The sequence below is a fragment of the Cydia strobilella genome, chromosome 1 (genome assembly GCF_947568885.1).
Source record: "Cydia strobilella chromosome 1, ilCydStro3.1, whole genome shotgun sequence".
Classification (NCBI taxonomy): domain Eukaryota; kingdom Metazoa; phylum Arthropoda; class Insecta; order Lepidoptera; family Tortricidae; genus Cydia; species Cydia strobilella.
Window position 1 is genome coordinate 23,104,612 of NC_086041.1, and position 23,307 is coordinate 23,127,918.

General features: G+C 35.0%; 2 protein-coding genes across 6 annotated transcripts in view; one reads left to right on the top strand and one right to left on the bottom strand.

Annotated features, from left to right (window-relative positions):
• The first annotated feature begins 309 nt into the window (after window positions 1-309).
• LOC134747363 (odorant receptor 13a-like) lies at window positions 310-4,042 on the top strand. Of its 4 annotated transcripts, none has more exons than XM_063681994.1 (5): window positions 310-1,123; window positions 1,202-1,298; window positions 1,379-1,483; window positions 2,969-3,124; window positions 3,935-4,042. In XM_063681994.1, exons 1-5 carry the CDS (start codon window positions 324-326, stop codon window positions 3,998-4,000), a joined length of 1,224 nt encoding a protein of 407 aa, XP_063538064.1. In that variant the 5' UTR covers window positions 310-323; the 3' UTR covers window positions 4,001-4,042. The 4 variants fall into 4 exon arrangements, with proteins under 4 accessions (XP_063538064.1, XP_063538070.1, XP_063538076.1 ...); XM_063682000.1 differs by having other exon boundaries at window positions 1,379-1,471; window positions 3,935-4,036; XM_063682006.1 differs by having other exon boundaries at window positions 1,379-1,432; window positions 3,935-4,036.
• Window positions 4,043-7,623: 3,581 nt separating this feature from the next.
• LOC134741986 (uncharacterized) overlaps window positions 7,624-23,307 on the bottom strand; it is a 53,767-nt gene continuing 38,083 nt past the window's right edge. For both annotated transcript variants that reach the window (XM_063674903.1, XM_063674894.1), the window contains one exon: window positions 7,624-7,780. In XM_063674903.1, the coding sequence (XP_063530973.1) occupies window positions 7,731-7,780 (50 nt within the window). In that variant the 3' untranslated portion in view covers window positions 7,624-7,730. The remainder of the gene's footprint in view (window positions 7,781-23,307) is intronic.

The window sequence follows — 23,307 nt, forward strand, 5'->3', positions numbered from 1 at the left end:
TTTTATACAATTCAACAGTGTAAACCGTCTTATACCTTTATACCTATCAAATGATAAGTAGGTAATTTGCTTCCTGCTTGACATATGATGGCTAGTCTTTGATCGTTTACTTAATCCTACTATTTACAAGTGACCGTAATAGAGGCACAGGACTCTTTACAGCATACGATAAGAAATAATTTTTCAGTATTGTTTAAATTCACTACTGTCGCAATTTCTTGAATCGCACAGTGTAATATGCCTTGAATTTAATTCATCAATACTACCAAGAATAAGTCTCACCTCACTCATTTTACTATTCATTGCCTCTTCGGAAACCAACCATGTCTTCGACTGCAAAAGAAGAATTTCTTGTCGGAATGGAATATTTAAGTGTTATCACTTCGAGGATATTTTTGTATCCCTTCTTGGGCAGATCAAAAACTAAGCTTCTTTGTTATCATTTCATTTGTTTCCTAATAATTTTTGCGTCTTTTCAACAGTTCGTTTTTTTGTGTGTTTCCAAATTAAACAGTTTTCTTGATATTGTCAATATCGCACCAAATATCGGAGTTTGCGCGATGTCCGTTACTAAATATATGAAAGTAAATAGTAACAAGGAATTATACAATTTAATATTTGTTCATTTCCGTACAGATATGTGGGATATCGTCTCCGAAAAATGTCAGGAAAATGTAAAAATTTTGAAAAGATATCAGAAAATTATACATTTCATTACAATTTGGTTCGTTTACTACGTCGTGCCGTTAATTTTGATTGTTACATCGTTCCCGATTCTAATTATGTATTACGATAACATGATCCTTGGAAAGGAACTAGAGCACCGTTATCCTTTCGAAGCTTGGTACCCTTTTGACAAAGTAAAGTGGTATTACGTTGCTTACGCATGGGAAAGCTTTATTACGGGGCTTGTTGTTTGTATTTACACATTTTCAGACCTCATAAATGTATCGTACATAGCTTACATCTGCTTAGAATTGAAACTTCTTGGTACTCATTTGAAAGAGCTCATAGGAGCTGAGGATATAAAGCAATTGAAAAGATCACAGAACGCTACCGCTATTCATTATAAAATTAGACAAAAACTAAGAGAAATTATTATAAAACATAATTTCATAGCAAAGTAAGGTACTTTTTATACAATTTGACTCGTTTTGTTTTAGTTTCATCTTGTTAAACACAATTATTTTTATATTTTCAGCATCTCATCTCAGCTAGACATTATTTTTGGAGATATAATGTTTGTTAATTACACTTTTGGATCCGTATTTATTTGTCTTACTGCTTTCACGTTTACGGTGAGAAATGTCACCTAACAACGTTATTATATTTTTGCTTTAGCTTTTAGGTCACGAAAAATTATGACTTTATATTTCAGGTTACTGATGAACTTTACAGTACTTTGCGCTGTTTTTTCTTTCTTATTTCATTGGTAATTTCAATGCTCAATCAATGTATCATAGGGCAATGCGTAAGTGATCATGTAAGTAACATCCCAACAAAAACATTTTTATGTAAAATGTTGCCAAGACCATCTGACTCGTACAGGCGTATTTGAATTTTAGTTAGTTATTTATTCGATCTGTTTGCGATGTGATACTTATCTATCAGTGTCAAAAGTGACGATTTTGGTTGGAGAAATGTCACTTTTAACACTGACAGATCAGTATAATATCGAAAACAGGGTCTATATTCCTTGTAAATGTAATATATTGGCAATAAAGATATTTGAAATTTGAAAAAAACAGATCGAATAATCAAAATTCGAATACGCCCGGTACTGTCAAAAAGTTATCATATCTCATGTAGAGCCAAGCTTCTAACTCTACACGCCCTAACTCTACAAGCCCTAACTTCAAAAACTGCACCTTAGTCAAAATATGTGGCTTGGCCGTTTCGTTACTACAAATTTTTCACCTTACGTCCTTGGGACGGTAGAGAAACGGCCAAGCCGCATATTTTGACTAAGGTGTACAGTTTGTGAAGTTAGAGTTAGGGAGTGTAGAGTTAGAAGCTTGTCTGTACATAAGATCTGATAAAAAAAAAGTCTACTATTGACATCATATCCCGAGAATTTGGTTTATTTGTGTGCGTAGCTCCGTAGCGAACGAAACGCAACTCTCTTTTGTCGCACTAATATGGAAGAGTGATAGAGAGAGATAATTACGATATATTACGGAGCGTTAATGATTGGCGTTGGCTACGCGGCCTGGTATAATCCAAACAAATATATGACTACGTTGCGCCCTTTCAATCTTTATAAGTTTAGTTTTATTAGCCCCATCCCATACAGGGATGCAATTGGTAATTATAGACTAGGCTAGAGACAAGTACACTTGCTTTAGTGGTTCTATAGGGGCAACACATTTCAAAATTTTGAAAATCCGTATTAGTTTTCTGATCCTCCCATTCAGATGTTCTATATGGTTATGCCAGGAAAGCCGTGCGTATTATACCTAGATATTTTGTGGAGTGAGTCCGGGTAATGATTGTGCAGTTGCAGTTAGGAGTGTTGTCAGGGCAGTTATGCACTCTCAACTCCATGTCTGCATATGTTGTCTTCGAGCTATTTAGATTAAGGAGGTTATTGATCAGCCAAGTAGCTATTTTACGTAGACTTCAGTTCGGTTAAAAAAAACAACGAAGCACTTCGAGAAAAGGTAGATTGTGCCTTGCGCTTCACTTAGCTCGTCTTGGCGAGGGCTCGGTAGTGCAGCTTTTATGGTAGGGCAGATAGTTAGTACAGATTTATGTAGTTGTCACACTTTTAAGTGTAAAAATATAACTTATCTAATTTAATAATTCAAAATTGGGGCGTAGGTATTTAGAAACGTTTAACAATAAATCCTAAATAAATAGTAATAAATTTATTGTTCTATTTGTACTAACAGTGATTTATACTAATCCAAAATCCAATTCTGCGTATTTGGAGCGCCTTCAGTTTATTTTTATTCGGTCGTTTTTTTAGAGTGCGCAGCTAGCCCAGGCTCTCTACGATTCCAAGTGGACCTATGGCGACAGACAAACAAGACAGTTGGTCCTCATGCTCATCATGCGGATGCAGAAACCCTTTCAGCTTACTGCTAAGGGATATATCGCCATGAATCTTGATACGTTCACCACTGTAAGTTAGTATAGTCTTACCTATAAAAAAACGGTTAAGTGTGAGTTCATTTAACTTTCAACTATATCTCGTAACAATAAACACGAAAGACTTTTGACCACAAGTATACTAAGCATAATTATTGTGTACATGGTTTTTCAGGGATAATTCTCATATACCTAAACCGATTTGAATCATTTTTATTTTATTCTAAAGAAGGTGTTTTACTGTTATCCCTTAGAAATTTCAAGTATAATAAACACACGAAAAGGGGGTTAAATTGCTAATTAAATTTGGGAAAGTTTTTTGAAAACTGGAAAAAGTTATCAAGATAGAGGTGTGATTATATTTGTCCCGTAATATTTATGATAATATTAATGTTATTATAAAAAATTGATAACTTTTCGTTAGTAAAATTCGGAATGGTATTTTTTTTCACATTTTCCTTCATAAATCAATTTTTTCACTTTGAAAAAAAAAATGTTTCACAATGCACAATTTGAGCTCGTTCAAATGATATACATACTTGCACATTTTCCATAACCAATAAAATAATATAAAAATAACACTATGGTTTAGCATATTACATAACTGTTCTAAATTTTAAATCGACAGCTTAAGTTCTCGAGATATTTAGCGATTTGACAGACGTCGGTCTGTCAAGTCGCACAAGATACAGGTTCCTTTTGAACCTTTTTGGTACGGAACCCTAAAAAGTGACGGTTTTAGGATTTCATTATCCGTTTTGCATAATTTTAGTCCATAGGTATAGGCACTCCGTATTGAAAAATACACAAACAAAATAGAAATTTTACCCGATCTTTGTTACAGATTTGCAGCACATCATATCAATTCTTCAATCTTCTTCGCACCATGTATGATCCTGAAGCAAATTAAATCTGCGTTTGTATTTCAAACCACACCGAAGTAAGCATTGTAACTAGTATGCAGACGTATAAAAACAATAGCCAACAAGTAGCAGTATGTGTTTTATTTAAAAAAATATTTTTGTTTTACCAACGTAACTATAATCTGACATTCATTTGTCCGAGTAGAAGTATTTTAAAACCTTCAACCCCATTTTCATCTTCTTACAAAAAATCCTTTCTTAGTGGAGTTATAAAATACATATTTATTTGAGTAATATTAGTTTATTCTTAAAGTTATTACGTCCATGAAAATGTATTTGAATTTCAATTTTATGCTCGCTGTATCCCGGTTCGAGCCTACGCTCTGTGTGTATGGGCTGCAGCTACATTTGGCAATGTCTCGATGCCATCTTGTCTTTATTGCATCAATAACAGGCAAATTTCGATATATGCAGGAGCCATTGACAGTTAGAACTTTCTATTGCAAATTGGCTTCTTAAAACGATTCTGATCAGTTCAGTTCTGATTCAGTTATCCTGTATCCATAAATGTTGGATAGTTATTGAATAATAATTAATCAATACAAATTTCCCGCAAGGTCCATTAAGATCGTGATTTACAGTTTTAATTAGTTAAAATTATATGCTGTACAAAGACTGTAAACGATGAAACCCGGTCACGTTCATGACATAAAGACACGTGATCGTGACAATCTTAATTTGAATAATTTAGAGGCATATGTACTCTTATAAATGGATTTTTATTAGCTATATATCATTTGCTATTATTGCCCGACTGCCAAAACAGAAAAATGTTTTTCTTGTGTATGTATGTATGGTGTGTTGTTTTGCCAAATATTTTTTGGGAAATAATTATTTGGGTAAAATAGTTTGGGGTGTGATACTTTGGGAAAAGTTTTTGGCCCATTCATTAGTATCTTTCATCTTTCATTCAATAGTGTCATCTATCTGTTTTTTTATTCCATGAACTTTATACGTTAAAAATTTTACAGACTTTCTGGTTTACTAATGAATGGGCTAAAAACTTTTCCCAAAGTATCAGACCCCAAACTATTTTACCCAAATTAAGATTTCCCAAATCACTATTATGAAGGTGCATAATGCCCGATTATGTGTGGGCTACATTTTCTAAAAGTAATTATTGTATTTTATAATCAATTGTTTTCAAAGGGAATAATGTTATTACCTAATGTTCAAGGGTTTCGCTGATAAATGGCCTTAAATAAATAAATAAACTTCCTTTTAATTATTTTGGCATACAAGGTGTTTTCTTAACGTCTGCTTATATGTAACCATAAGTATTACGTGGTCGATATTTTACTTCATAAGTTAATACTTATATTTTTTCGTGTTCGGGCCGTATTGCTACATTTGTTACACAAGGTTCTTTGTTTGAAGCTCACAAAAATGCATATGAAATTATAGATAATATACCAATTTTGGGCAAATACAGACCGTGATTTGAATATCAAAAGGTACCGTGAAAATTGTGCATCCAAGCCTAGAGGATAGAGCCGGTGACAAATTCGAGAAGATAAGCGTATTGCGAATACAAAGCAGATGGCGATGGCGTGCTCCATATAAACACACTACACAGATACAAAGAGATGGAGACGGGCTGCACCCGAAAACAAATCTAATTTGAAAATATATTATAACAAGGGTGAGCATAATATGGACTGAAAGTTTTTATTATGATATGTTTAAGTATACTCACTTCGTTGTATTTGCTATATTTGTATCGTTGACTATTATAATTTGCAGCGATCTCTCGAACAACGTGTATGTCGAGTCGGTGCAAATTATATTTCGTTACTATACATTATGTAAATTGTACATTGTTTTGTGTACTAATTGTACCCACAAGTACAATACGCACCTACATTACGCACGCAAGATCCGAGGCATGGTATGGAAACAATCCCCCGCCCCTGCGACCATCACATGGGCATGGGGTACATTATCTTGCTTTCTCGACCACTAACCCACCATATTCTCGGAGTTCACACTCGCACTGTGATTGCCTTGCTAATTAGGTACGGTTATAATAAATACTACATAGGTGCCTACTTCATGAACACAACCTCGCGTGTTTTGGAAACAAATAACAAGACAGTTCTTAGTTCTGTAAATGTAGCAAAATAAGAATAAAGAATTAGTCTAGCGATACAGCGAGGAAATGCTTCCAGCATCTACAGCATCATGCCGCTGGAGGACGTTTTTTAGTATTTTATTTTAAGATTAGTATTATTTATTTTCAGATTTAGGTTTTAAGTTTTATAGTTTAGTTATCTATTGGAGTTGTTTCAATTTGTATGTTAATGTTTCTAAATAAACAGTTTGAATTGGCAAAACTGAATATAAATTAAATTACGTCACATACCGAGAACTAAAAAAATCTAATATTTTTGCCAATGAGGTATCTGCAAATCAAAGACACGACACATCCATACATTTTGACATAAAAAGTAACCCATCTTCGAGGATTTCGTTCAGAAGGTGAAATGGATCATGTAACGCGATGAAAGAGGCTACCGTGGCATCTGTGAACGCAAATCTAATTTTGTTACTTTTTCTAAGAAAATTTTCATAAAGTAACATACAGGTTTTCAGTTAACATTTTGAATTACGTAACTTAAATTAAAACTAGTAGTTAGTAAGAGTTTATAATAGTAGTAGTAGTTTATAAGTCTAGTAGTTAGTAGCTAAAGTTCGTAATTTCCACGTAAATTTCTTCAGTTTTATAAAAATCATATTATTTATATTTTATTATTCACCGGAGTTCCGACTTAGACAATTTGTCACTTTACCTCACAACTTGCAATAAATACAGTCTTTAATAATAAGCGTGGAAAATTAAAAACACATTTGTATTCATTACCCCTATATTTATTTACATACTGTATAAAGTTTTCCTGACATTTATTCATTACATAAATTATTGCCTTAGATTTATCAAATATTCTTAATTAGTTAAAGTAATAACTCTCCTTTAAATTAATTAAAATGATGAATTCAGGTTGCTATTTCTTATCACAGTTTCATAGGTACAAAATTGTTTAAATTACATTGCGTACTTCTAAGTTATACCTATACATCACACATAAACATATAAATGTATAATGAGGCATACATATGTCACTATAGTTGGTCAAGCAAATCTTTTCAGTAGAAAAAGGCGCAAAATCAAATTTTCTATGGGACGATAATCCTTCGCGCCTACATTTTTTCAATTTGCCGCCTTCCTCTACTGACAAGATTTGCTTGACCAACTATAGATATATTTTGCAATAGACGAATATGAAAGTATGAAACAAAGAGGTGGCCTATCAGTATCACATATACTTTTTAAAACTATATTTACATAGACAATAATTGGCCGGAAAACATGTATTTTATTTTTAAATTTACTTATTAAAATTTTAAAAACGTCGGCGTGGGCTAAGGACGATTTACGTACATTATTAATATACAACATTTTAATTTTATAAAAAGTTTAAAAAATTAAATAAGTAAATTTTAAAAAAAGTAAAATAATTTCCGGCCAATCATTGTCTATATAAATATAGTTTTAAAAAGTATAAGTGATAGGCCCTCTGTTTCATATTTGTCTATTGCAAAAAATTATCTAGTGACCTATGTATATATATGAATATATTACAAATGTATAATTTCATTTCTTAAATAACATTTGTACAAATTCGAATTATATGGTCTTATTTTTGCTAGGTGATTTTCCTATCTTCTTAGGAAAAATCCTGGGTAGAAATATCTCGGATTTGCAGGACCTGCAAAAAATAACGTACATATTATTATGTCAATATTGTGAAATCGGTACTTCTAATTCTTTACGCCAACAGCGTGTTAGTTTCCGGGAAAATTCAACTTTTAACTTGTGAATAATTATGATTTTTCTGACTCCTGGATTGTCCTACTGAAATTTAAGAGTTTAAATTAAATCATCTGTTCCTTACTAAACACATGAGCAAGAGTAAATCGTAAAGGCATAAAGGCGATAGAGACGATAGAGTATGTAGAACAATTCGTCAATTCGTAATTTCTACCAAAATAATTTAATTCGGTACGATACTAAAAGTTCAACGTAATATACAAATCATGTTAATAATAAAAAAACTGGCCAAGTGCGAGTCGGACTTGCGCACGAAGGGTTCCGCACCATTACGCAAAAAACGGCATAAAATCACGTTTGTTGTATGGGAGCCCTACTTAAATATTTATATTATTCTGTTTTTAGTATTTTTTATTATAGCGGCAACAGAAATACATCATTTGTGAAAATTTTAACTGTCTAGCTATCACGGTTCATGAGATACAGCCTGGTGACAGACGGACAGAGGAGTCTTAGTATTATGGTCCCGTTTTTACCCTTTGCATACGGAACCCTAATAAAACATTGATGGAAAGACCTTGTGTGTTAAGCAAGATTTGTTGAACATGTGACATGAGAAACGATTTACCTATACATGCATATATTTTATTGTTAAAAATAGGTAGTGAAAAAGTATAGGCAAGCCCAAAGATAAAGGGTAAGTATGTATATAAAGCATATAAAGTAAACCGCTTTCATATCTCTTGAGTGGATTGGCATTGATTGTGAACCAAGCTTACAATTAGATTTTTGTGGCAATTAGATTTTAGTACAATATCATAACTTTTTTAAACTCATGTCGACACGCTGTTTAAAAAACGACTGCCAGTAATCGAAAAATATCTATAAAAGTTATGCCTATGTGAGAATTACAGATTTTCTGTTTACTTATTTGTAATGCAACGTCATTAAATACTATGTAAGTAGTTACAATTTATCTGCATTGCGCGACGGTTGGCTTACAGCAGTTCGCCGCTGCAGTTATCTTGGGGGCAATAAATCTTTAACTAATTTTACAAATGCGAAAGTAACTCTGTCAACAGGCAGAGGCAACCTTTTCACGGTTAAAACGCTAAACCAGCGCTAAACACATTTAGAATGGAGGTAGAATTTACCATGGAAGTGGGATATGGAACTACTTACTAACTATTTCTAATACGCATATGAAGTCGTAGGCAGTAAATAAACATATTGAAAAAATCTATTTTCTTTACAATGATAAACCTATACCGCCATAGAATTTTTCATCGAGCGTGCTTGTGTCGCCGGCACGTACGAAGCGACACGAAGTTTTATCTGTCTTGTCCTATTTATCACCGCAGCGAAATGAGCCCGGTTTTGTATGTCTTATACCTATATCAGTCTACATCGGTTAAAAGGTTAATTAATAAAAGGCCTCCACCCAATATAAGTTGCACTATTCGGTTAGCACACCAACACCAAAAATTTCTAGTTATTGCTCTAGTATGGTTACATCAGTTGAAGAGGGCACTCCAAAATTAAACACACACTGTTGCCACCCTTATACAATGGAGGTTACGGTCGATAATGGCACTTGTTGTACGGATTTCACGCCCGCCGGTTCGGAAATGCACAAAGTTTCCTTTTGTGGCGTTGCTCATAACTTGATTTGTGACGGGGCAACCCTTCAGCGGGTTCCGGTGCGGCGCCGACGTGACGCGACGCCGCTTCCGCCCTGCGACGTCACGACACCAGCCTCGATAACTTAGGGTGCTCTTCCACCTGTACAATTTCTTTGTCCAATGTGTATTTGCATCTCACATTTTGCTTAGTGAGAGAGTGAGACGCAATGCACATATTGGACAGGTGGAATATCACCATTAGTGGCTCTGTGAGCTGTAGACCTCGCGAGCATAGCTTAAAATAAGATGGATTTGTAGAGCTGTCCTGCCGCTCCCGACTAACCACCAAAAGATCAGTAGATTCGTAATGTAAAGTAACCTAGATAGCGGATGGAATGTTTATTGTTAAAAAAGATTAGCAATTAAATTAAAATTCTTGTTTGAGACTTTGACAAGGCACTGATATTTTCAGACATTAATTGTCATGTGCTCGTAGGATCCGTAATCTCTTGTTTGAAAAAATAATTCAGATAATAGCTGAGATACCTACATGCTTCAAACACCGACGGTGCTAATTTTTTTAAATAATTTTAACGTTCTTTTTCAAGTTAAGCGTATGTTATTCTTTTTATCAATTTAGTGTCGCGAATTTTTCTACCGATAACTACAAAAACGCTTCTATTGATAGCTTAGTGCTGTTGGCGTGTGAGTCACATTTTGAGTAGGTATCAAAATTTTACATTTACTATGGAGAAAACGTGAAATTTTATTCAATTTTTTTCTATCTCGCCGATATTCAGTCCTGTTACGTTTAAGAGGGTAGAATAGCTACAGACAATAGGTACTTTTATCATAGAATTTCCATTTCGGCAGAAAACGGTTTCCACTAACTAAATCTTAACAAAGAGTAATATTTCCGAGAACAAGTCCTTCTTGCCCTGAGCCGACGGAGCCCCGCTACGCGGGGCTCCTATTTCTGGGCGGTTTGCCCTTCGGGCATCTGAAGCTACCTAACAAACCTAACCTACCTATCTATCAACTTAGTGTGACTATCGTGAAAACATTACTCTTTGGGGAAAACAGCGACTGGGACATACGCGTGTGATTAAATTAACTACTGAAAAAGTTAACGCCTGGTTAAAAAGCAGAATGGAGAAAAACGCGAATGGAACAAAAGCTATTGGGGAACAAACATTTTGGATAGCTAGCTAATCTAAACAGTCATTGCCAAGACCGCATAGGGCCGCTTAGGGACCTCATAGCGTAAAGCAGGCGCCTTGTATGTTAGACTTAAATGTTGGGCTTTACCCTAACCTACAGTGAAAAGGTTGTAGGTAAGGGAAAAAGGCGCCGCAGGCGCCCTGTACTTAATCTTTACAGTGTAAAAGGCGCCGCAGGCGCCCTTTACGTAAGGTGCGCTTTTGATTGTTGGGCTTCGCTCCACCCTACAGTGTAAAGCCTGTGTGTAAAAGTGCGCTTCGCGCGCTTGAATGTCGGGCTTCGTCCGATCCTACAGTGTAAACCCTGTGTGAAAGAGCGCGCTTCGCACGCTTGATGTCGGGTTTCACCCGACCTTAGAGTGTAAAGGGCGCCACAGGCGCCCTGTATGTAATCTTTTCAATATAAAAGGCGCCCCAGGAGCCATGTATAAAATATCAGGCTTTACCCGGCCCTATATTGTAAAGCCTGTAGGTAAGAGCGCATTTGAGCTTTTTATGCCTTAATTTTCGCACACGGTGGCCTCAAACAAACGCAGTCGTGATATTCCTGTAAAAATGCCACATTTTAACTCTTTTCCAGCTTTTTATAATACCGCGTATTTTATTTTTATAATGTTTCAAAAAGATCTATCAAATTAACTCAATTGTATCGAAATCGGTTAATGGACTGATGAGTAATTATTAAATAAACACTGCAAATAGGGGTCATTTTAGCTCGGAATGCGTCGTTTCTAGCGCAGAATCAGCGCCATATATGTCAGCAGCACATGCAGTTCCGAGTAATGGCTACTTTCATTGATACACTGATATCAAAACCATTTATAATATACCGCCACCGCGCCATAACACTTTTTCGTTAATATCGGTTTTCGATCCGAGCCCCTCTACGGGTTTTTAAAGACGTGCACCTTGTGTGTGCAACACAAAAAAAGTTTGTCAAAAATGACCTTTTTCTCGCATCCTGTAGGTACCTATGTTTTTTCCAAAATCTGTAAACCCCAAAATTCATTAATTTGAAATTGAGGGAAGGTTTTCTAAGACCATTTTCGCGTAGCAGCACGGGATCTGGTAGCTGCCCTCACTGACCCAAACCAACCTGTATATTGGCTGATTTTTTAATTTCTAAAAGTATTGAAATGCTTAGTAGTGGAGATATGTCGACTCTAAAAACCGCACAAGTGCGGGTCGGACTCGCCCACCGAGGATTCCGTACGTTTTAGTATTTGTTGTTATAGCGGCATCGGCAACAGAAATACATCATTTGTGAAAATTTCGGTTCATTAGATACAGCCTGGTGACAGACAGACAGACAGAGGAGTCTTAGTTAATAGGGTCTCGTTTTTACCCTTTGGTTACGGAACCCTAAAAATCGGCCCGTTTCGACCTGACGATGTCACCACCTGTCGAACAAATTAGATACTACTTAGTTAGGTCACCTGTGTTAAAGTGACATCTTTGTTAGTTATTATTAAACAACTTGTTTGACATGTATAGTGTAAAGGTCACTCACACAAACAGGCGTTGAGTAATATTTTCTCAATTTTTTATTGAATTTTTCAATAATATCATTGAATAATTGGCTCCATAAACCCGCTCAGACAAACGAATCTATACTACATAAACCTCAAAGTTTATGGTGCAAGAAATCTATATGTATTTTAAAAGAAAAACTGTAAATAAAATTGTATGACATTCGGAAAAAGGAGAGAACCACTTAAAGCTAACTAAATGTATGCCTCCGCCGTTCAAAACACTAGAAAATTAAAATAACAATAATAAAACATATTTTTTAGGGCTAGTTAAATAAAAGCTTGTAAAAATGAAACGAATACGCTAAGCCCGCGCTTGATCAATTAATTTCAAAATAGAAAAATAAAAAACAAATAAAAAAAAACAATACGAAATTTAACTTTAAGTGTAAAAAACAAAATACAAAAAGTTATGTAGCAGCATACAATTACTGGGGATCGAACCCGGGACCACCCGGTGCAAACGAAAAAGGCGAATGTTTGCAAAACACGCCATGATAGTGCTTACCTAAGCTGACGAAATTCAGCTACTCATTCTCGAGTAAAAACTAAATATCTAAATACCGCCAAAACCAGCAGTACAAAGTTTCTGCATTTTCCGACATTTAATCTGTAAACATATCTTAAAAAGAAAATACTATTATGGTATCGATACGACTATTTGTTTAGGCGCGAGCTATCACGACTCCGCCAATTTGAAAAATTTCCAAAAACCGGATCGACAAAAAAATTCTATTTAGTCATATAATTTGGTCACAAAATTTCACGAGAATCGGTTGAGAATTGCGACCTGGAGAGGACCATCCGGACATACAAAAGCAAAATGCGCGAGTCAAACCGTAGACCTTCGCTACGCTTCGGTCAATAATAAGTACTTATCTATTTTAGCAGACGCAAGTAAATGATAAGCTCATCAAGTCCATTTGTTTATGTATAGTCTGTCGTGCTCAAGCCATTTCCGTAAGTAGAAAAAAAGCGGAAAATTTTCAAAAATTTAATTATGCTCCTTTTTCTACTGACAAAGTTGTTTGACAAACAGACTTATGGCGCCGTAGCGAACGAAACGCTAATTTCACTAGTAGATCAGATCTTTCATGTGACAGAGTCAGAGACAGACAGTGCGACAGAGAGACAGATAGCGTTTCGATCGTTACGGCGCAAGACGATTGTCATCTTGGTTAGGCCCCTTGTTTTGGACCTTGCTGCAACTAGTTGTAAAATTATGTGCAGTGAATTGAAGCTAAAACTAAAATGCAACTCAACGCTTATTACGTTATTAGCGTATTTTACAATTATTACAACGCTGTTTATAGCTACAAATTACATGTTAATTTGGTAAAGCTTATTACATCATTCGTTAGAGGCTAAATACATATAACGTTTCACCCTAATGTTTGCTAATCTATGTAAATCGTTCGTTTGCTGATTTCATAATTGACTAACTTATTTTAGTTTATTTGTATGGACGAAATATGCTAACTCTTTACGTTTATGAGTTCAGAAATCGGGCCCTGACCAATGATTTATTTTAGCTCAAGATATGTTATAGATATCTTGAGCGCTGGTGGCCTAGCGGTAAGAGCGTGCGACTTGCAATCCGGAGGTCGCGGGTTCAAACCCCGGCTCGTACCAATGAGTTTTTCGGAACTTATGTACGAAATATCATTTGATATTTACCAGTCGCTTTTCGGTGAAGGAAAACATCGTGAGGAAACAGGACTAATCCCAACAAGGCCTAGTTTCCCTTCTGGGTTGGAAGGTCAGATGGAAGTCGCTTTCGTAAAAACTAGTGCTCCTACGCCAATTCTTGGGATTAGTTGCCAAGCGGACCCCAGGCTCCCATGAGCCGTGGCAAAAAATGCCGGGACAACGCGAGGAAGATGAATATGTTATAGATATGTTACAAAATTAAAACGCTTAGCTTGTGACAAATTGTACAAATTGCAAATCGCTTACGTTCCGTAGCGAACGAAACGCAACTGTCTCCGTCGCACTAGTATGGACGAGTGATACAGAGAGATGACTACGCTACGCCAAGGAGCGTTAACGATTTGCACGTTGCCTAGGCACCCTGGGCAAGCAAGAAAAGTGCACGTCCTAACAAGCTCGGGAGCTCAGCGAAAGAGACAAGCTCATGTTTAACAATGCTCGTTGTTAAACATGAAATAAAATACAATCCTTTTTAAGTATAAACGTTACCAACTGATATATTTGAAGTCGGTGCCAAACCAAATAGTAGCAATAGCAATACCGGTAAAAAAAATCAGCTTTATGTCTAAAAATCACAGTGCAACTGTACGAATATTATAAACGTGAAAGTAAATCTCGTCTCTCTTTATCATCTTTTTTCGGCTAAACAATGCAACCGATCTAGGTGAAATTTGGCATGAAAGTAAAAAGTTTAAGCCCTATTAAAGGCCCTTGAATTGTTTTATATTGCAAAATCAAGTCCTCTGGATGCGGAACGGGAAATAACTCAGTCTCAATGCCACGCTTGCGTCCTATGGGCAGTTCGAAAATAAGTAAGAATTGCTCTTAAAAAAACACGACGGCAATAAACGCATAGGATTAATACTAACGTACCGACGACCATAGTACGGACTGCGTCAAGGGGGTTCGACCATGTGCCAAAAGGTACCTACAGAGAATATGTTCATTGCCGTCGTGTAATATTTTATTTTATCCTTTTTGATGTCGGTTTTCTTTTTTTTTTGTAAAAAGTTTTTATTTTGTGAGGGACTTAAAACTTCTTATAAAACGACAATATTAGAAAACAAGAAATCTTTTCATATGTAGTCCCTGAAGATTCATCTCTTAATTTTATTAATAAAATGGGGTTTAAAATATTTTTTAAACGAGATACATACTTTACACTTCATCAAAAGGCTAGATACTGGATATACTGGAATACAATAAGAATTCTTCTTCTAATGGGGTTGGGGTTAATATTATTTTTTCAAGTATACACGTATTATGCAAAATAACTAAAACCATATGCTTCCCATTAATGATTAGGTCAGAAAAATGAGAATGATACCTATTTTATTTAAATTCGGACACTTTTTACGGCAGGTCCAATAGTATAATATTTTGTATATTATTTCAAAACCGCCTTTTATTGTTTCTTTAGAATCTCTTGAATGACAGCATCTAAATCGCACCTGAAAGACAGGCGCCAAACGTCATGTTGAAGTTTGAATTGTCTCGCTACAAATAAACAATACACAAAACGCATGCGCGTTGTCAATAACAACGTATATGTATGTTGATCAGTTGCCCCCTCGTTACATACATATCAACAATGCACATAACATTCACTGTTATAAATCAAAAACGTTAATAAAGCTTTACAGGGTGTTACAATGATCTTACTTGAATAATTGAATGCCACAAAACATAATCAGAAGCTACTAAAAAGCATGTCAGTACAATGTACTTAAATTCCCCATCAACCAGTTTAAATAAATGGTTTTCGCAGGTTTACATACTGTACGAGTATTATGTTAGATAATTAAATTACTCTTTTATTCATATTGTTTCTTATACCTATTGCCTATTGGCAACAAAGTGTTGGTATCGATCTGATAAAAAGTACACACATATGATGCTGTCTGGGCAAAAAGCTTATGAAACTGCCAGAGTTAGAAACTTCTCAAGTTTCCGGAACATATTTGTTTTTCCGCGTCTTGGTTCAACTGTTTGTTTACTTTTCTGCCATATATTATGATATCTAATAACATGATATCTAACAACATGAGTGTGTCACGCCCCTTCTTTTTTGCCATGTTAGTGTTGTAGTAGAAGAATTTTACTACAAGGTGATTTGTACAGATTTCAAAAATTTAAATCCTTGCTTTTCAAATGTGGTAACTTTTAGAATAGAAGTTAACAGTTTCTTGAGTTCCGTTTTTTAAGATACCTACCATTTATATGCTTAACGATACGAACCCGATACACCTAAAACCACTAACTAACCTTTTGCGCCAAGGTATTTCAACCCTTTGTAATTGGGTTTGGTGAAAACTCTCGATGACTTCATTTGTATTTTTGGTCCACCCACACATTCAAATTGCGCTTTTCTAATCTCGCTGGCCCTAGCTCACGGTCAAACGCACTTTAATTATGAAATTGACATATCACGCCGAGCTCGGGGCCGCCATTTTGATTTAATAAAAGAGTTTGTACTTATTAAATTAATTGAAGCATCCCGACCTTTTCTAGCTGGACCGTTGCTGTTATGATATTTAACTAATGCATATTTATGTGTTTTCTCATTTTTAAAGGTAGGGCGTCGAACGTGTGTGTATTTGTTATATTAATTCATCGCTAAACTTATTCTTTGTTTTACCCGGGCCCTTTATAATAGGGGTAAGGTTTCGTCCTGCATATTCTATATGCACACAAATATTAAATTTCTAAAAATGTGTTAAAATAAAATCTAACTGAAAATGCCTACCACCTTAGGCTCTTACTTGTATGTTATTATACCTTAGAGGTCAGTCATTCAGAACTGCCGGGGAAAAAGTTACACAACAAAGTAACACGTAACATAAGTTTGCAAGCACTATAAATTCGGTTAATGATGTTGATTTGCTGCGAAGTGACTTTAGCAGGCTAGTCCGCTGGTGTAACCAAATGATTTTAAATGCCGATAAATGTGTTCATGTCAAGTTTACGAGGAAACAAAATATCATCAGATCAGATAACAGTATTAGCAGCAATACTCTTCAAAAAGAAGACACAATACGCGATTAAGGATTTTATCTTTGATAAAAAACTCACTTTCTTCCCTCAAGTGGAGGGATGAAAGTGACAAATAGTTTCGATATTTATTATTTTCATTGCATTAAACAGGTTTTATTTACATGTAAAACCTGATAGTCTGTGTAAGAAAAAGGTCACTGTCTATACGTAGTTTTTTAATCATATCAGTAACAACTTTCAGCAAACTTTTATTTACCAAGGTTAGTTCACAAAAAGCGAATTGATTTAAGTCTTATTTAATACGTGTCTCCACTAGTAATTGCTATTATATTGACTGTTCTATATTAAAACGTTTTGTAACAACTCATTAAATTATCTAGTGATATTAAGAACCTATTTAAACCTATTATGAATTCACTGGTTCATAAAACCAAGTTTAAAAGTTATGTTTTAGACCTGCTAGTATGAGTTGCGTTCTCGCGCGCGACTCCATACATCTAGCGCGACTTCAAGTATGGACTCTCGCGCGAGAACGCAACTTATGCTAGACGGTCAGGTAGCGTAAACCCTCCAGTGAATAAACACCCTCCAGAGAATAAATACAATCACGTGTTTTGTCTAAAATAAAAAAATATAGCAATTTCTACCACTTGTCGTATTTTTTTCTTATTAACAACTATGTTTCCTATGCAATGGCAACCCGTGATTTTATTTTCGACCAGTTTGAATGTGACTGGCGTTCGGAGTTTAAGTGTTTCTGGTTTTGAAGTTTTGTATGGAAAAATTAGATTACAGATAAGAACAGTGTACGTTTGGAGCAACATATGAAGTGCTTATTTAATGTTTACCTGTACAAAGTTTAGTTATTTGGTCAGATTAAGAGTTAACCCTTCTATAAATGTACACTTTGTCGGCGTATTATGCGATTGTCTTTTTTTTTGTTCCATTACTGGCTTATCAAATGTTGTGAAACCAGTAAATGAACGGTGTGTTCAATTACTGGTGTCGTCTAGATTCATTTTTTTTTTTCAAAATTTTATATGTAAATGAAATGGTATTGAGCTTGTTTTTAGGGTTCCGTACCCAAAGGGTAAAAACGGGACCCTATTACTAAGACTCCGCTGTCCGTCTGTCCGTCTGCCCGTCTGTCTGTCTGTCACCAGGCTGTATCTCATCAACCGTGATAGCTAGACAGTTGAAATTTTCACAGATGATGTATTTCTGTTGCCGCTATAACAACAAATACTAAAAAGTGCGGAACCCTCGGTGCGCGAGTCCGACTCGCACTTGGCCGGTTTTTTTGTGATTCTGCATAGAAAACAATTCTGATTCATTCAGATTTTTATAGTCTATTTACTACATTTTTCATGGACAATACAAAATTTGGCTTGTTCATTTATTACATTTCTACTAATTCTATGTATGAACAATGTAACCACGAACAATGCAATGCCAAGTTTATTATTTTAAGCATTATTTGCTGAGCCTGACCTTTTTTCATCAAAATGTGCACGTTGTTTCTTATTTTAAAGATTGATTCCCTTTTTTTCATTTATATGTAACAGGTTTCTATGTTATTGGTGACCATCATTTTATTAAATTCAAATCTGTTTGATATCAATATGGAGGGGATAAAAAGATATGAACGCTATATGAATGAACACCCCCAGTGAATGAACAAAATCACGTTTATCGTCTAAAATAAGAAATATAGCAATTTCTACCACTTGTCGTATTTTTTTTCTTATAAAAAGATATGGACGCTTTCGCTATACCTACTAAAATAGGGCTGGAAACGGTTTTTGACTTAAAAATGTTTTTTATGCTGATTAAAAAATCTAAATAATGTTCATTCAATGGGTTTTGCGGTGTTCATTCACTAGTTTTTATGTTCATTCATTGGGTTTTAGGGTAGTTTTTGATAAATTTTGCAAAATAAATTCTAAAAAATTGCAGAAATTATTTTCTTATTTATTAAATGAGGATCGATTAAATTACATTTAATTATTCCAATAATTAATGAATACTGAGAAATGATTCTTCAAATTTGGATAATTGCTTAAGTGTTCATTCACTGGAGGTCTTACCCTAATATACTTTTCTAATATCATTGAGTTTGTGTGTCTTCATTTAGGGTACACAGTATAAATATTAATTACAGCATTCTGGGGTAATATTAATTACAGCATTACCCCAGCGTTACGTAAATATTATAAAAGCATCAACTTGGACCAAAATGACCAAATCCACAATCACCTTTAAGAAATTTTTACTGGTTACGAACCCCCGCCAATCTCTAAAAATCTGTAGGCGCTTCCCTGACCACTGGAAAAGAAAAATCTTTTTTTCTTCTTATCATCTGGTCATAGGAATCAAATAGGTCCGTCTCTACGACGCTCGAGTAACTCCACATATAGCATCTCCGGCTCCCCTACCATAATAGATGTAAGTAATGTATGGATGTGAGACTGTAAGTAAGTAACTTAACTACATTTGCAATGTGAAATGAGCATATCCATATATTTAATGAATTTATGTCATGATGTATATGGTTAAAAACTGTGTGTTTTCTCTAGTTTCTGAAGTTACTTGAGCATGTCAGATCCATACAAACGTTCTCGACATTTCCCTCTCTGGATATTGCAAGGATATTGGCCCTAGATGTTTTTTTTTTTATATGAGTTCAATATTACCAGTGTCTGTAAGTTTTGCTTTCTTTGATATTCTTGTTTTTATAAGAACTAGGTCACTTCAAACAGCGTTAAAAACGGCCAAATAAATGCGCCGTAAACAGACGCCTAGCATACAAAATTGAAAAATAAAAAAGTGGGTTAGTGGGGGGGGGGGGTCGGTGGGCAGTTAAAAATATCGTCAAGTAGATTATGGATTTGGTGATTTTGGTCCAATGTTATAGGTATCTGTGCTATTACGTAATCTAACAATTATTTGTACTCATTTTCTTAATCTGGCAGTTATAATGTGAAAATCGAAATGCGTACAAATAATTGTCAGATTAAGTACTTAATAGCACAATTATAAATATTATCATAGCATCAACTTGGACCAAAATGACCAAATCCACAATCACCTTTAAGAAATTTTTACTGGTTACGAACCCCCACCAATCTCTAAAAATCTGTAGGCGCTTCCCTGACCACTGGAAAAGAAAAATCTTTTATTCTTCTTATCATCTGGTCATACGAATCAAATAGGCCCGTCTCTACGACGCTCTAGTAACTCCACATATAGCATCTCCGGCTCCCCTACCATAATAGATGTAAGTAATGTATGGATGTGAGACTGTAAGTAAGTAACTTAACTACATTTGCAATGTGAAATGAGCATATCCATATATTTAATGAATTTATGTCATGATGTTTATGATTATACATTAACTGTAATACAGTACTGTAAGTACCTAAATTGTATGTTACCACTATTGCGGTCCTTCACGTCCTAAGATTAAATATGTTGAACTACATCAATTCCCCTTGAACCTCCGCCTGACAGCTGACTTGATTTTATCAATTGAATTCTTTAGCTCGCTTCCGCTTGAGCAATACTTGCTTACTACTCGTAGCTAAAGTCGTGATTAACCGAGCCGCTGACAAAAGATACTAATAAATAAAGTTAAGAGGAAAAGTAATGAACCGGCACGGTGAAGGTTAAGCGTGTAGCCGGAACGAGTTTGGCATTACCTTTGCTGCCCCGCTGCCCAAGTATGGTTTGTGGCTTAGTTACGTTCTTTCCACTATTGTTTATTGGACAACTAATCATCGTAATAAAATATTTACGTGTTATATATTTTTTTTATATCTGCAACTATAAAAATTCAATAACAATGCAAGAGCAGACATACTCGTAAATAGTAAAAAAATTGGGCAATAATTAAAATTTAATTAAAGATAAATTACGATATATATGAATGCTTTTATTGAAATCGTGTTTTTTGTGACAAACGGGTAACTACGGGCCCCTACACTGAGCATGGGCCGTGGCCCGACATGCTCTAGGCCGGATTTATAAATATGGAATACAAAAAGTTACATAATACCTATATTAATTATAGTTACTTTACATGTTTTAAATTTTTAATTTACTACTGTACCTACATTTTAAACCAATTTCTTAAGACGACATTATATCTCGTGAGTTGAATTTACCCAACTCTTAGGCCGCGTGTAGATGTCCGGTGTTTTCGCCGGACAACGGACCGTGTTAAGCGACTAAGGTAGCTGACCCATGTAAGGCCCTTATTTATTATTAGATACAAAAACATAACTATTAATTTTAAGAAACAAACAACAAAATGTATTTAATCATTTACTGAATTATTGAAATATTAATAGTAAAGCTACTATATATAGTAAGGCTTAGAAAACAAAGTTTCATAATATATTAACTGTAAGTAACCGTTTTTGTGAATAATGATTAAATATTTAAAAATTGGGCTTTGTTAGGCACTTATTACATGGGTCAAGTACCTTACGTTCAGTTTAGAAAACCGATAGAAAAGAAGACATCATCATCGTCGCCTAACACGGACAATTGTCCGGCGAAAACACCGGAGGTATACAAGAGGCCTTTAGTTCTAGATTGGTAAAATAGAACATATTTACAACTTTATTTGATTAAAGTTATGTATGACTAGGTCAATTTGTATTTATTTTTTATTTAGATTTTCTATCTACAATGGACTATTTTATTTTAAATCACTTGCTCAGTACCAAGGGAATATTTTATCTCTGTTAAAAAACAAATACTAAAAAAAAAAAAACATTTAAAAAAGTTGTAAGACTTTATAGGCGATTTTTATTTTACCGTTTATTCATTACCTGTTATTTACTACTGAAAATCACTACGAATCCAACCCTTCGTGCAGTGCAATCATGCATATTTATAAGTGCAACTTAATCCTAAAGGAATCCATAATAAAACAGTTAGCAATAATTATTGTTTATTATTACAATAGGTACTTAATAAATACAAGGTACACATTTTCTATATTTTACATGTCCACTCACGAAAACTGAATAACAAAAACAAAACATTTGCAATACAAAATTATTATTACGCATTTCACACAGTTATGTACATAACGCAAACAAAAAATAAGGAACAGTGTTTAACTCTCGTATCGGTTTTGGATCACAACCCTATTTTCTTACGACTTCCGTGATATTTAGGGCAACACTAAGAGTCCATTTCCGGTAGCCATAACTCGTTCTCGTTACTTTCGGAGAGCACACATTGTCCTGTGCTCCGTTGTCGAAAACTACTTTAAAGTCGCTCTTTAGCCTTAACCAAGTATAGAATAGTATAAAATCAGTGCCAATCACATGTGTGCTGTGGAAAAGTACAAAGCTAAGCTCGTAGGCTGGTCCAGGTAGAGGGTAATTCGGTAAGACAGCAGCTGCACGATATTCCTAGATACCAGAGCCGCCCAAAGCTAGCCTTCTTCGCAGCAAACCTCGAGTTCAAGGTATGTGATTTGTGCACTTTCCATTGATATTTACTTGTTCCGCGATTTCTTATTAAAATATAGTATACACGGGTGTGTAAAGTTAGTGTAAACATTTTTTAGCAAATACAGTCCATTAATCAATTTTATCGTTATTGCATCTAAAAACATTGTTCCTTCGACCCGATAATTGTGAAAAGTTCCCTATTTTAAGCTAAAAATATCATATTTGTCGCGTTGTAAAATTTGATTTTTTATTGTACTCGTAGGGTACTTATTTCGTTCGGTTAGTTAATGGCTGCCGGAAAGTTCGACTTGGTAGTTTACTAGGTTGGTAGAATTTAGTAGTATTTTTGTTGGCAGCATTGTGACAGCTGCGTTCCGTTTATCCATTCGTGAATTGTCGTTGCCTTATAAGTTACTTGTCAAGCCAAGTGACAGATACGCTCCATTTTTCCGTTCTTGTCACTGTCACTGCTGTCAGTTGTTATCTATACCGTATTCTGTAAACAAAAACACTTATTGTCGTTTTCGTTCCGTGTTTTCTTGTATATTACGCGGATTTTCGTTTCGGTTTCTGTTTATTACGCGGAGATAACAATGGTTTCGGACAGTGAAAAAAGTGGTGACAGTGTCAGTGCTGATCCGGATATGATAGAGCGTAACTATGCTATCATGAGACTAGAATTTTTGTATGACTGTGATGACCTAGATGGGTATGTAGATTCAGATATAGCGGACATCACGTCCTCTTTTCATAGTTCTCAAAAGCTTATTTTAGCAAAGTGTAAAGATATTAGTGCAGAATTCTCGGTTACAGTTGACTTTGAACGCAAGGTGAAATCAATATTGAGTAGGTTACGGCAAAAGGCGCCAGTCATAAAGAGTGATGAAGATTCTTTCAAAACCAAAAAATGTGAAAGTGTTTC

What these genes read in the sequence shown, in the direction of transcription:
- LOC134747363 (XM_063681994.1), top strand. Translation starts at nt 324, where the DNA reads ATGTCTTCGACTGCAAAAGAAGAATTTCTTGTCGGAATGGAATATTTA. An exon ending in TTACTGCTTTCACGTTTACG is followed by an intron (nt 1,299 to 1,378) that starts GTGAGAAATGTC and finishes TTTATATTTCAG; the next exon opens with GTTACTGATGAACTTTACAG. An exon ending in ATCTTGATACGTTCACCACT is followed by an intron (nt 3,125 to 3,934) that starts GTAAGTTAGTAT and finishes TCTTTGTTACAG; the next exon opens with ATTTGCAGCACATCATATCA.